This window comes from Chelonoidis abingdonii, chromosome 7 (assembly GCF_003597395.2).
Source record: "Chelonoidis abingdonii isolate Lonesome George chromosome 7, CheloAbing_2.0, whole genome shotgun sequence".
Classification (NCBI taxonomy): domain Eukaryota; kingdom Metazoa; phylum Chordata; order Testudines; family Testudinidae; genus Chelonoidis; species Chelonoidis abingdonii.
The window spans coordinates 108,428,364-108,442,480 of record NC_133775.1 but is presented as its reverse complement, the minus strand read 5'-3'; the positions used below and the strand labels follow the sequence as shown (position 1 = coordinate 108,442,480).

The window sequence follows — 14,117 nt, the reverse complement described above, 5'->3', positions numbered from 1 at the left end:
GAACATTTTTTCTTCAAGCCCTTGAAAAGTTTGAAGTAGACTGTTCTCTGCCACTTTTTCAGCTATCACTATGGCTCCTTGCTTCATCCTGAAGAGGATCCTAATGGTCCTATTTACAGGTAACTAAGGTGAATAAGAGAATAACTGCTAGTGGATGGGGCTTCAATAGGTAACTACTGCATAGTAGTTACTGAATTTTCCTGTAAAGAACTAAATACGGACTAAATTTGCTATCTCCTAAATAAGGCTGGTGATGTGTCACAGTACTGTAGTTTGCCAACACAGACTCTGCAATCTTCTGCAGGGTAAATAATAAGCCAGAGATGCTCAATAGCCTGCTCTGGAGCATCTCTAGCTTCCATTTTGTTTTATAAAAAATAAATTTCTGGGCATTATGATTGCAGAAATAATCATCCAAATGTGAACCATGAGCAGCAGGGTGTGAAAGTCCAACTGACAAACTGCATCTGCACAGAACCTTTTTCCTTATATACTGTTGAGACTTTTCTGAGATCTGTATGGCCATGTCACTTAGAAATGTATTTAAAGACCTGATTTCACTTTTGTAAAGGTTTCATCAATATTCTGTCTGCATTATGCATTATTCCTATTGGAATGACTTCAACATTTGAGTGCCTTTTAAAAATGTACAATTAATATGTTAGGGAAAAAATGTGCACTGCAACTTTGGGTGGGGAGCCAAAATAGTAACGTTTTCTGTGTCTGTCATGACAAAGCTACGATTTCTGCAATTCTACATTACAGTAAACAAAGAGCCTTACTCAGGGGGGTGCTAGTGTAGCTGTGTTGGTCCCAGGATATTAGAGAGACAAAGTGGCTGAGGTAATAGCTTTTATTAGACCAGCTTCTGTTCATGTAGAAGACGAGTTTTTGAGCTACACAGTGCTCTTCCTCAGGTCTGGGAAAGATGCTTACAATTTAGCATAAGCAGTTAGCACATATTCTAGGGGACTAGTCAAGGTGAAGTGGCCTGTTAACACCGAATAGTCAGCGGACAAAAATGTCTCCTGGCCAGGTCTACACTAGTGAACTTAGGCAGCACAGCTGTAGTGAAGCAATTCCGCCACTATAAGATCACTCGTGTAGCCGCTGTATGCCAATGGGAGAGAGCTCTCCTAATGACATAGTAAACCCACCTCAATGAGCAACGGTAGCTGTGTCAGTGGGAGAAGCTCTCCTGCCAACATAGCGCTGTGCACACGGGCACTTATGTCGGTGAAGCTTATGTCGCTCAGCGAGGTGGTTTTTTCACACCCCTGAGCGACACAAGTTTCGCCGACATAAGTGGTTGTGGAGTCATGGCAGACGAGCTCTCTGTAGATGAAAAGCTTGTCTTTCTCACCAACAGAATTTGGTCCAATAAAAGATACCACCTCAGCCACCTTGCCTTAGTCATAGGGAAACCAGTGATGACATCAGTTGTGAAGATAGTGAGCCACATAATGCCGTCAGTCCAGGGACATCTGCTTTAAATTTAAAAATCAAAATGGTAGGATGTGGTCCCTATGCTGTAAAATGAGATTTTGTTTCAAAGCATTTCTTTTTGCTAAATAGGAGGTTGGATTCAAAAATGTTTCTTTATTAACTACTAATAGAGTATGTTGTCAGAGCTGAGTTTCTCACAGGTTACTGTGGCAAAGTTGTAGTAGGAAACAGATTTATAACTGAAAAGGTCTTTTCCTTAAAAAAAGAAGAGAGGTTGATTAGCTAACAGATCAACATTGCCCAGCTAAATCAAGGTTAAAGATGTTAGACTTTGTTTTCACTGAGAAAAGGTCAGGATTAGCTCAACTAACCCCTACCTAATATTTATCTCCTTTCCCATACAAACCCTCATTTATATTGGACCAGTTTGGAAAAATTGCGTTGGAAAGTATTAACACCCACTGCAGAGCATTCTACTCCTGTAGCATTAGCAGTTGCTTCAGTGAGGAATTTAGGGTATCAATAGCCTTCTATTTTATTTGACAGGAAGCTTCCTTTGAAATGTGAGGAGTTAGAATGAGTATTCAAAGCCCCCCTTTTGTGTGCCCGGTTAAGGGCTGGCTTTGATTGACATCTGGATCATGTGACCAGGAACGACTTTGATTAACACCCTTCGCGCAAAAGTTTTAGTGCATTGGAGGTGCAGTAAATACACAGTATCCTGGAACTGTGTGAGCGAGAAACAGTCTAGCTGGCACAGAAATACTGCTGCTTCCTACAGCTCTTGTGTGCTGGTTTTATTTGTAAGTACAACTAAACTTACAGGGAAACTGAAAGGATTTTTACTACTGAATTAGGCGATTAGACAAAACTTATGCACAGAATGTGAATTAAATATAGAAGTGAATGGGGAAGTTGCGTAATCTGGAGGGAGTGCAGAATGATAATCATGCTAATTCTAAAAGCAAATGCAGCCTGATGCCATGTATTCAAAGAGGAAGACGGTTATAAGGAGCACTGGGGATTTCCACAGCCTTTTTAAAGTGAGTTCTGTATTTTTTCCACTGTTCTGTTGTCTCATGGTGGGTAGGCACATGTTCATGCTCAGTCAAGGAAGGCAAGAGAGAGCTGGCTCACTAAAAGATCTGTTACATTTTCAAAGGGTTTACGCCACTTAACTGGCCACTTGCAAACACTTGTCTAATGTGCAAGTTCACCTGCCTGGCATTTTTCAAGGAAGGTGGAACTAGAACTGAACATCTAGGATGAATCTGCTTCCTGTATGTAGAACATAAAAATGGCCATGCTGGATCAGACCAATGGTCCATCTAGCTCAGTATCCTGTCTTCCAAAAGTGGCCAATGCCAGGTGCTTCAGAAGGAATGAATGGAACATGTAATCATCATGTGATCCATCCCCTGTCTCCCAATTCCAGCTTCTGGCAGAGGCTAGGGACACCCAGCGCATATGCAGTTGCATCCCTGACCATCTTGGTTAATAGCCATTGCTGGATCTATCTTTCATGAACATCTCATTCTTTTTTGAACCCAGCAAAGAGTCCTGTGGCACCCTATAGACTAACAGACGTATTGGAGCATGAGCTTTCGTGGGTGAATACCCACTTCGCCGGATGCATGTCATCCATGCATCCGACGAAGTGGATATTCACCCACAAAAGCTCATGCTCCAATATGTCTGTTAGTCTATAAGGTGCCACAGGACTCTCTGCTGCTTTTACAGATCCAGACTAACACGGCTACCCCTCCTGATTTTTTGAACCCAGTTATAGTTTTGGCCTGCATAACATCCCTTGGCAACAAGTTCCACAGGTTGACTGTGTACTGTGTGAAGAAATACTTCCTTTTAAACCTGCTGCCTATTAATTTCTTTGGGTGAAGGAGTAAATAACACTTCTTTAGTCACTTTCTCCACACCAGTCATGGTTTTATAGACCTCAATCATATCCCCCCTTAGTCGTCTTTTTTCCAAGCTGAACAGTCCCAGTCTTTTTAATCTCTCCTCATACAGAAGCTGCTATATACCCCTAATCATTTTTGTTGCCCTTCTCTGTACCTTTTCCAATTCTAATGTACCTTTTTGAGATGGTGTGACCAGAACTGGACACAGTGTTCAGGACGTGGGAGTACCATGGATTTATGTAGTGCCATTATATTTATTTTCTCTCTTCTTACCAGCCTGTAATGGCCAGAATTGCCTCTGGAGCCTTTGTGTAAAAATTGGTGTTACATTATCTACCCTCCAGTCATCTGGCAGAGAAGCTGATTTAAATGCTAGGTTACATACCACAGTTAGTAGTTCTGCAATTTCCTATTTGAGTTCCATCAGAACTATTGGGTGATACCATCTGATCCTGGTGACTTATTACAGTTTAGTTTTAGCACTTTATTCCAAACCCACCTCTATTTACAACTCAACCTGGGACAGTTCTTCAGATTTGTCACCTAAAAAGAATGGCTCCGGTGTGGGAATTGGTGGCACATCCTCTTTAGTGAACACCAATGCAAAGAATTCATTTAGCTTCTCGGCTTCCTTCAGTGCTTCTTTGGTCCAGCACAAGTCGGCTCCTAAATGAGAGATGAGATTCAAACTTAGCAGGATGCAAGTGGTGCATATACTTTGTGCTGGATCTCTGCATTGGGGTGAATTTCACATGCCCCGAGGGCTATCTTGAGAGTCTAGCACAGAATATGTGCCCACTAAGGAATTTTCAAACCACAGCATCTTCATGCAAGTGGAGTTCAGCCATTGAAGTCTGTCTCGCCAGTTTCTCCTAATATTGCCTCCATCACGAGACCAGCGCATGCCAGCTGCCCTATCCTGGCTCGTTAGACTAGCTGTGTTACCTTCTGCAGCCAGAGACAGACAGGCACTAATCTGGTTTGTGAACCTGCAGCAGTAACATGCTCCCACCTCACACTGCATCCAGATTCTGGCTCAGAAAGGACAGGGAAAGGGAGGGGAGGATCATGGACTGAGTAAAAGCCAACCAGATCCACTCGTCAAGAACTACAAGGTATTAGTTTGGAGGAACATGTCTTCCAAAGGTACTGGTGAGGCCCATGTTACTACACTGAACCCCTGTGAGTGAGGAGACACAAGCGGTTCAGCAGAAGTGCATAAGCACAAAAGCCGTATTATAGCTGAGGTGGCTATAGTCACTGCTGTCAGGTGATCTGTAATAGTTGGCTGTGGGAACCATCCAGGGACACCACAGTGTCGTAAGCCACTGTGCCTCATCTCTTCCATTAGCCTGGAGCAGTTTGACAGCCACTGTCAGGAGGATTAGTCAGGATAGCTTCCCTCACAAACAAGCAACACCAACATCAACACAGACCTGTGTGCCTTTGTGTGGTACCCGAACTGTCCTGGGTTCTGACAATGGGACTCCCGTTAGGTCAGGGAGTTGCCGAGAGAATCAACCATCTGTAGGCTGGGAAGATCAAAGAACTGTTCTCCTTGCAGCTTCCTGGTTAGGATCAGGAGGGTGAGGCTGTGAAGCTGCAGCATACATGAGTGTTTCCTGTGCTTAGACAGAACTACAACATGGACAAAAGCACAATGGCTGTGCTGTGTGTCCTGCTGTCATCCTCCCCTGTAGAAAGGAGATGGGGGAAGAGGGGAAATACTCATCTCAGTGGACCCACCTGCAGTGGAGATATGTGGCGAGCTTACAGAGTCTGTGTTGAGGCAGTGCAGCAGCTGGGCACATCAGTGCTTCCTGGGCTTGGACAGAACCACATCATGGCCAAAAGCACCATGGCTGCGCTGTGTGTCCTGCTGTCATCCTCCCCTGTTGGGGGGTGGAGGGGAAACACACACACAAGTAGACCCACCTGCAATGGAGATACATGGCGAGCTTACAGAGTCAGTGTTGTGACGGAGATGCCAGGCAGGTCCCATTAGCCCGTGCATTGTATGCTAGCCCCATTTCAATTACTGTTGTATCTTTGCAGGTCTCACAATGTCAGGCTCTCCAGTGAGAGGAGTGGTGGGTCAGAACATCACTTTGCCCTGTAAATACCGAGTTAATCACCAAAATGACATCACAACAATGTGCTGGGGCTGGGGCAGCTGTCCTTCTTCTTGGTGTTCTCAGACAATTCTCTGGACAGATGGACGGAGGGTAACAGAGCGTCAGTCCAGCAGATACCGGTTAGAAGGAAATTTCGCTCAGGGGGATGTGTCCCTCACCATAGTGAATGCGGCAGAAGCAGACGGAGGGATGTACTGTTGCCGTGTGGAGATCCCTGGTTGGTTCAATGATCAGCTAATCAATCTGGAAGTTGTGATTGAGAAAGGTGAGCAGAGCTTTTATATGAGTGTCCTTGAAGGGTAAAACTCCTGCCATCTAGGTGACTTTCGCAGCTTATGACAGAAATAACGTAATAATGTCCTGCATTGTTATCCGTTATGGCACTGAAGCTGTACTGTTACCACTGCTGAAAGGAAGCAGCCTCTGCCATCAGGGTAACCCCAGCAGAACCAGTGCACGGGAATGGAGACTTCGGTGGCACACGACTCATCAGCATTCGTAGCCCAGGTCTACACTATGGAGTTAGGTTGAATTTAGCCGTGTTACTTTGATTTAAAAATGACTGCGTCCACACAACCAACCCCGTTCCGCTGACCTAAAGGGCTCTTAAAATAACTTCTGTACTCCTCCCCGGTGAGGAGAGTAGCACTAAAATTGACTTTGATGGGTCGACTTTGGGGTAGTGCAGGCGCAAATTGACAGTATTGTCCTCCGGGATTTATCCCATAGTGCTCCATTGTGACCGCTCTGTACAGCACTTTGAATTCCGATGCACTAGCCAGGTACCCAGGAAAAGCCCAGGGAACTTTTGAATTCCACTTCCTGTTTGGTCAGCATGGCAAACTCAGCAGCACAGGTGACCATGCTGTCCCCCCCCAGAATCGTAGAGCGTAGAATGTTTCTATGTTCCCCCATCATCTCCATCCCTGAGGTTCTCGCAGATTAGAAAAAAACGCACTCACAATGACTGTTTTCCAAGCTCATGTAATCCTCCTGCACTGATGGGGCACAGCTTAATGCATGGAGGCATTCAATGGCAGAGGCCAGGAAAGAATTAAGTGAGCGTGAACAGGGCTGGCTCTAGCTTTTTGCTGCCCCCTTTCTGGTTGATAGCTGCCAAGGGAGTGCTGAGAAATGTAGTTCTTTCCCTGCTCCAGGGCTGGCTCTATAGGCAGGGAGCTAGGCAAGGAACTATAGCTCCCAGGGTCCCGTGGGTTCTCAGCTCCCATGCTGGATCCCCAGCTGCTCCATGGCTCTGCTTTTGCAGGGTTGTGAGAAGGGAGGAAGTGAGCTAAAAAAGGAAAAAAAGGATGGCCCGAATGCCGCCCCCTGCAAATGTGCTACCCCAAGCACCTGCTTGTTTTGCTGGTGCCTAGAGCTGGACCTGAGCATGAAGAGCAGAGGCATGACCCGATGCTGAGGCTATTTGAGGAGAAAACGGACACGATGAAGCATCTGTTGGAGCTGCAGGAAAGCCAACAAAAGCACAGACTCCGCCTGCATCCACTGTATAACCGCCACCCCACTTCCCCACATTCCACAGCCTCCTCACCCAGATGCCCAAGAACCCGAGGAGCGGAGGGGGAAGGGGGGGCTTTGGGCACCCAACCACGCCACTGCAGAGGATGGCCCAAGCAACAGGCGGCTGTCATTCAAACATTGTGATTTTTAGTGTGGCTACAATAAGCAATGTGGCCTTGTCCTTCCGTCCTCCCTCACCCTCACCCTACCTTGTCCATTATGTCTGTCTTTATTTTAAAAAAAAATGTATTGTTTCAAAACAATACTTATTTTATTTCAAAGCAGGGAGGGTGGTTGGCTTGTAGGGAACTACAGTCAACAAAGGGGACAGGTTTGCATCAAGGAGGAACACACACAACTGTCACACTGATGCCTGGCCAGTCATGAAACTGGTTTTCAAAGCTTTTTTGATGCGCAGCGCACAGGGCCGGCTCCAGGGGTTTTGACACCCCAAGCAGCCAAAAAAAAAAATGGGATTGGGATTGGGAGGCATTGGGAGCTTAACTCAGGATTCCAACGGGCAGCGGAGACTGTGGGAACTGTTGGATAGCTTCCCACAGAGCACCGCTCCGTAAGTCAATGCTAGCCACAGTAGCAAGGACGCACTCCGCCGACTTAATGCGCTTAGTGTGGACATACACAATCGACTGTATAAAATCGATTTCTAAAAAATCAACTTCTATAAAATCGACCTAATTTCGTAGCGTAGATATACCCTTAGCTGCTCCACATATAGTATCCAAGAGAGTGGGCCATGGAATATGTTTCTTTCATGGCTTATGCACAGTAATCTTCCCACTGATGCAGGGCATTTTTAGCAACCGTCCAGGTGTCCAAACCACTGCCAACTGCCAGTCCTGGAATATCAATTATTTTGCTTATTGCCAAGAGTAGCTATGCAGCAGGCCTTTGCAAGAACTTAACTAAGGCAAGCTGGGCAGGGGTTAGGAGCAATCCCATGGAGTAAACCTGATTCTGTCTCCTCTCTATGCTGGGGTAAGTGTCTGTGGGGCAAACTGGAAGTCTGTCTATATTTGACTTTTGGTGTGCGTGTGTTGGGGTCCATGAGACTGCAGTCTCTGCAAAAACACATCTGTCTACCTAATGGATTAAAAAGTGCTTCCTTAATGGTTTTTCTATGATTGATATGTTATTGAGGTAATCATAGCAGTTACTAACATAAAAGGGGTAGATAGATCTGAGGAATTTGGATTTGACCTTCTGGACATCTCTTGGAATCCCCAAGACAGGCGAATAGCTGCCCAGTTGAACAGTGTTATTTGACCACTCAAGACCCTTCCAGACCATGGGTAACTATTGTTTGGGAGTGATCTATAATCTGTTGTGTTTGTATGTGCTTGAGACTAACTAAAGCAGAGACTCTGGGTAGAGGCATTCTGGTGAGAGTGCTGGAAAACAGTAAAGTGAAGGCTTTAAGTAAAAGCACTTGATCTTGATTAGTTTGTGCCAACCATATAGCAAATGGAGGTGCTGTATCTCCCTGGGTTTATTTCCTGATACTGCCTCACAGAGAGTAAAGTTAGCAAGAGCTTTGGGTTTAGGGAATCTCAGGTAACACCACTAGGGCTGATCCCGTCTCCATTAAAGTTAGTGGAAGGATTCCCATGGGCTTTAATGGTTCTGGATCAGGTCCTAATTCATACAAATGACAAAGATGCTGCCTAGTGTCACAAGACTTGACTCCTGGCCCCCTAAACCGTTTGAGAGAGAGATCCTTCTTGCAAAATCTGCCCATCTTGGAATCCCAGGGATCAAAGATAACAAATCCTTACCCTGGTCCTGAGAAACCTGCTTGACTTGCCTGCTGGCACCTTGAAACCTCGCTTAGTCTCTGCTCCATTTCACTGAACCTCTGTATCGTCTCCTATCAAGCATCATTTCCTTTCAAACTCACTGCGCCAAATTCAGACCTAGCATAAATAGGTGCAGCCCCACTTTCATCAAGTCTGAGTTTAGCCCTGTCTTGGCTGAGCATTTCAGTGGTGCATGGAGCTGGTTCTTCATGGGGTGAATTCCACCCCATAGTGACTGCTTACTCACGCAAATAGTCCTGCAGGAGCCATGGCTCACCAATGGGAGCTACATTTGCACAACCTGGCCTTAAGTAATGACACATTTTCATGCTGGAAGTTTTATCTCAGCAGGGGATCTCTTAACATTTGGCAAGCTGCAGATCTAAAAGGCACAACCCCAGGTATGGAAATCAGTAAAATTTAAAAGTAAAACTCTACCCCACCTGGGTTCTTTATCCCAAAAGGCAGAAATCCAGAGACTCCAGGAAGTGCAGTAGGAACTTTGTATCACTCCTGATTTTCTATGGAAGCTGCTCAGATGCTCTGGCAGGATAAAACCCTAATATGGATGAGTGGATAGATATTGTAGCTGTGATTTTCATCCTCTTCCTTTGCATTGTATTTTCCTGAAAATACAGATGTTAGAATTTTTGTTTTACTTGAAAATATTCCAGGTGGTTAACAGGACACCTTTTTTTGCTGCTTTTTATACCTTTCTATTATTAATAAAACATTTTATTTCTTTCAGTTTGTGGGGCATATCTTGCGGACTGTTGTAGTATATGTGGTTTTTGTTTTGTTTTTAAAACAGGCTAGGATCTCCACCACAGCCCCTCACACTTCTACATTTGAACATAACCTCAGGTAATGTTTATGCAAGTATTCAACCTCGCTGGTGTGTGTGAGCCTCTTTGTATGGAAAGGGAACAAAATTACATATGAGACAAATGCAGTAGCTAAACTTTACCAAAAGTGCCTTTTACAAAATCTTCTCCCTGTTATCTGGAAACCTGCCTCATCCAACCCCTACCTGACTTTCTTGCCTGCACATAACAACCTAGACTAGTCTCTGAGCTGTGTCACAGAATCTCCACCTTTTGCGCTCTAAAGCAGAATTTTCCTTTCAACTTTCTGGGTCAAATTTGTGCCTACCATAAACATTGCAAACACACACACACGAGTAACTTTACTCACAAATCACAGGATTAAAATATATTTTATTAGTGTTCAAGTTAAGGCAACTTATTTTAAATGATGTAGAAAATTATCTCCTCTGACCCGAGAATAAGCTCCTGACAACAGAGGGGAGGTCTATATGGTTCTCCCAGGTCTCTCTGCAAACAATTTCCAACACTCAAAAAAAAATTTACATGATTATGTTTTAATAAAATCTAATTCTTGATATTTAGCTTTGGAGACTTAAGATGCTTTGTCAGTTTTATCTTAATACCAGAAATGCCATTTACAGATTGTAATTGCTCTCAATTTCATCAGCTCAGTAACTTTAAAGTGTAACCACACAACTTATACCTTTCCCTTTCAGAAGAGGAAGTGAAAATTGGCACAGCTGCAACAGATGAGGCACCTGATCCTGGAATCCCCTTAATTTATACAAGAGGACGCTCCATTTTCATTAGTTGTATATCTTTGTGCAGCACATTTTGAGTCTTGAGATTAGTGGGTTAGTTTCATTTCTTGTGGGGTTATCCAATTATCAGATAGTAGAGCCTTTGAACCATTGTACTAAAGATACTGCATTTTGTAGCACCAGAGATTAAATGTTGTGAGGTGCCTTGAGCCAGGGCTATGCACTGGATCAAGATGCTGCAACTGTGACTTTTGCAAGTTTTTTCACACTGAGTCCTGCCTAAATGTCACACAAATGTGCTCTGGGCTGTCTGACGTTCTGCTTGCATAAATTATGCAGCCTCCCTTGCCCTGGACAGTACTGCACTGCTTACTCTTTTAAGGGTCTGACCGAAAACACATTGAAGGCATTGGGCAGACTCCCCTTTGACTTAGATGGGTGTTGGATAAGGCTCAAATCAATTTAAATTGTGTTGTCCATCTCTTTGTGTATCATCAGGAGATGTTCATTTGCTTTAGATGCTCAGGGAAGTAGCGGATGACTAGCAGCAAACAAAGAACTGTCTTCTGTATTGAGTGATGTTTATTATTTATTTGTGTAGTTGCTGCACGTGCCACCCAGACATCCTCTTCTGTCACATCAAGATGGCTATCAATTTCCAGTCCAGAAGCCCCTTGGGCTGTAAGTGTCTCTGTTGTCAGTTAAATAGTGCATATATCTTCCCTACGGGCCATGATCCGCAATGCTCTATTTTGATCGGAACAGAAAAATGTTCATAAGAAGTCCATTGGATCAACTTCTGTTGGGGAAAGAGATAGGCTTTTGAGCTACACAGAGCTGTTCTTTAAGTCACCGGACCTTGAAAGCTTGTCTCTTAGTCCAATGAACGATATTACCTCACCCACCTTGTCTATCTAATAGTCTGGGACCAGCACAGGCGCAACACACTTCAAACCACATGTTTAGTCTGTCCATTTGCTGCCTGGGAAATAATCCCAATGGTTTAATTGTCAAAAGACAAACCAACTTCAATAACAAATCTAAGGGACTAATCCTGCAGTTCTTATTTAATCCTTACAAAGGCAAAAATCTCAGATTTCAAGTCTAAAATTAAAATAAATATATAACTCTGATTCATGGTTCATGTAACCTAATATAGCAACTCAATGGAAATAGAGCATTATCTCCAGTTGGGTGCATCACCTCAAGCGTGTCTCTACCATATTTTTCCCAAGATGCCCAAATGGCTTTTGAATCACGTATATAATTAATACCCACTAATACCCGCATGTCTGTGTTTCAGTTGAATGTGTCTACATCAGTTCATCCACTGGAGGCTGAATCCAGGGGGACAGGGATGTATATTAAAATTGGTGTCATTCTATCACTTCTAGTCCTCCTAATTTTGTCCCTGTTAATCTTCACATGTAAGTAAATCAGAGAAAGAACAACTCAAGGGCATTAATAGTTTTATTTCTCTAACTCAACCAACAGCGACTTGTCGGGGGATGCATTGAATCAACTCTTCCCCATGTTGCCCTGGAAATGGCCCTTCCCCAGTCACTGCTGCCCACTTTTCACCCCCTGCTGCGTGGCCAACGCAGTCATAAGGGAAGCTGCAGCTGCTTTCTGTAGCTCGGGACACTACCTTCCCTGGAATCTCCCCATCAAGGTGTACAGCGGAGTCACTCTTGGGTGCGTTTGTCCCCTTATGCTTTGAAGACCTGGGTTTAAATCTCCCTTATTGAATTTCTCTCACTTGGCTCTTTTTCTTGTCCCTGCTGATTTTTTCAAAATTTTGTTCTAATAACCATGTGCTTCCCCCCTCCCCTAGGGTATTTGCACAATACATGAAAGGTAGAGAATTTGGCCAGGTAAGTGCTATTCACTTTGTCTCTTCTGTAGCAATATTGTCTTCTTCTTATAGCTATATCTTTGTTAGGACGCAGTTGTTCAGAACAAATAGTCCCACACGCATGCTGGCTTCTCACACATGCATTCATTTAATTTGAGTGGCTTTTTCATATCAGGATAGATAAGCTTTCTTGCATTGTTATCTGCAATTTCATTCAATGAGGCATAATCACTGCTATTTGTTGTTAATAGGGCTGTCAAGTGATTAAAATTGTGATTAATCGTGTGAATAAAAAATTAATTGCATGATTAATTGCGTTGCTAAATAGTCATGGAATAGCATTTATTTAAATATTTTTGGATTTTTCTACATTTTCAAATATATTAATTTCAGTTACAACACAGAATACAATGTGTACAGTGCTCACTTTGTATTTATTTTTATTATAAATATTTGCACTGTAAAAAACAAAAGAAATAGTATTTTTCTATTCACATCATACAAGTACTGTAGCACAAACTCTTTATCATGAAACTTGAATTTACAAATGTAGAATTATGTATGAAAAATAACAGCACTGAAAATTAAAACAATGGCTCACACACATTGAAAAATAAAACAATGGCTTCTCACATGTGCATTCTTTTAATTTGAGTGGCTTTTTCATATCAAGATAGATAAGATTTCTTGCATTGTTATCTGAAATTTCATTCAACAAAGTACGATCATTGCTATGTGGTGTTAACCAGTAAACAAAATCTGAGCATAACTTTTTGCTTGCATTGTATTAAGAAGCAGAGCTTTAGGCTTGGAGTTCTTTATAAATACCCACATATTAATTATAAGTATTATTTGGCTCTGATTCCCATTTTCCTAGTGAGTTGATTGATTCCGCTACCCAGCCTGTTGTGTTACTCTCAAGATATTGTTGTTTAAAGGTCTGGGTTTATTACTCTTGCTCCAATCCAATCTCCTTTTCTGGCACAGAACATGGAGGGATCTGAAGCACACTGGAAGCTGGGATTAGTGCAGAGGAAAATAGGTACAGGATGGATAGATAGATACTGCCTGTGACTGTTCTGGGGATGTGTCTGTCAGTTTATGCTCCTCATTTTGTTTTGTGACTATCATTTGTGATTGTAAACCTGCATTCTGGGTTATAACCTCCATTTTGTGAATCATCCTACAGTGTGTCCTGGATGGAGAGCAGGTTTGGACTAGGGTGAGCTGGTGATCAGCGAGGAGGTGGTGGTTCTCACCTTACACAGAACTAACACAGGATGGATCACCCGGATGTCAGCAAAGAATTATTGACTTGCTTATGATTCTTACCAGTTTCAGCCCCTCCGAACCACGGCTGGGACACAAGGTGTCACACTGGGATTCAAGACCAAGTTTGTGTATATAAACGGGGGGCTTGTGTGTAGAGGGAGCCACCCATTGCCAACAGCAAGAGGGACAAGGGAGTCTCCACCTCACTTGACCAGGCAGACCTCGGACCCAAACAGAAGGAAGAGATCATCTGTAGGGTGGGGCCGTTGCATGCAAGTGTTTGTTTTTTCTGTAGCTCTGTAAATCTCTTGTGCAGTCGAAGAGGCGCGCATATGAAATTCCTTTGCAAATTGTTCCTTGATTTAACTGTAACATGGTCTCTGAAGAGTTAAACCATAAACTGGAGTGCCACAAGGGTGGAATTTGTGGTAGTGTGCATAAATTACCAGGGACACTTGTGGGGTTCAGCAGAGGTCATGGGGCCTACGACAGCTGCATCCAACATCCTAAGATGGGAGTGCCTGACGGGCCAAACACAGACACTGTGCCGTGACTCTGCTCAGACCC

The 14,117-nt window shown here is 43.6% G+C and overlaps 1 protein-coding gene across 2 annotated transcripts; it reads left to right on the top strand.

The window, feature by feature from the left end:
• Positions 1 to 13,301, top strand: LOC116836691 (hepatitis A virus cellular receptor 1 homolog). Of its 2 annotated transcripts, XR_012656322.1 has the most exons (5): positions 1 to 119; positions 5,421 to 5,765; positions 10,379 to 11,104; positions 12,258 to 12,297; positions 13,217 to 13,301. XR_012656322.1 is itself a non-coding variant. In XM_075068200.1 (3 exons), the coding sequence occupies exons 1-3, from the start codon at positions 71 to 73 to the stop codon at positions 10,498 to 10,500; spliced, it is 516 nt and encodes a 171-aa protein (XP_074924301.1). In that variant the 5' UTR covers positions 1 to 70; the 3' UTR covers positions 10,501 to 11,865. The 2 variants fall into 2 exon arrangements, 1 of the variants encoding a protein (XP_074924301.1); XM_075068200.1 differs by lacking the exons at positions 12,258 to 12,297; positions 13,217 to 13,301 and having other exon boundaries at positions 10,379 to 11,865.
• The last annotated feature ends 816 nt before the right edge of the window (positions 13,302 to 14,117 follow it).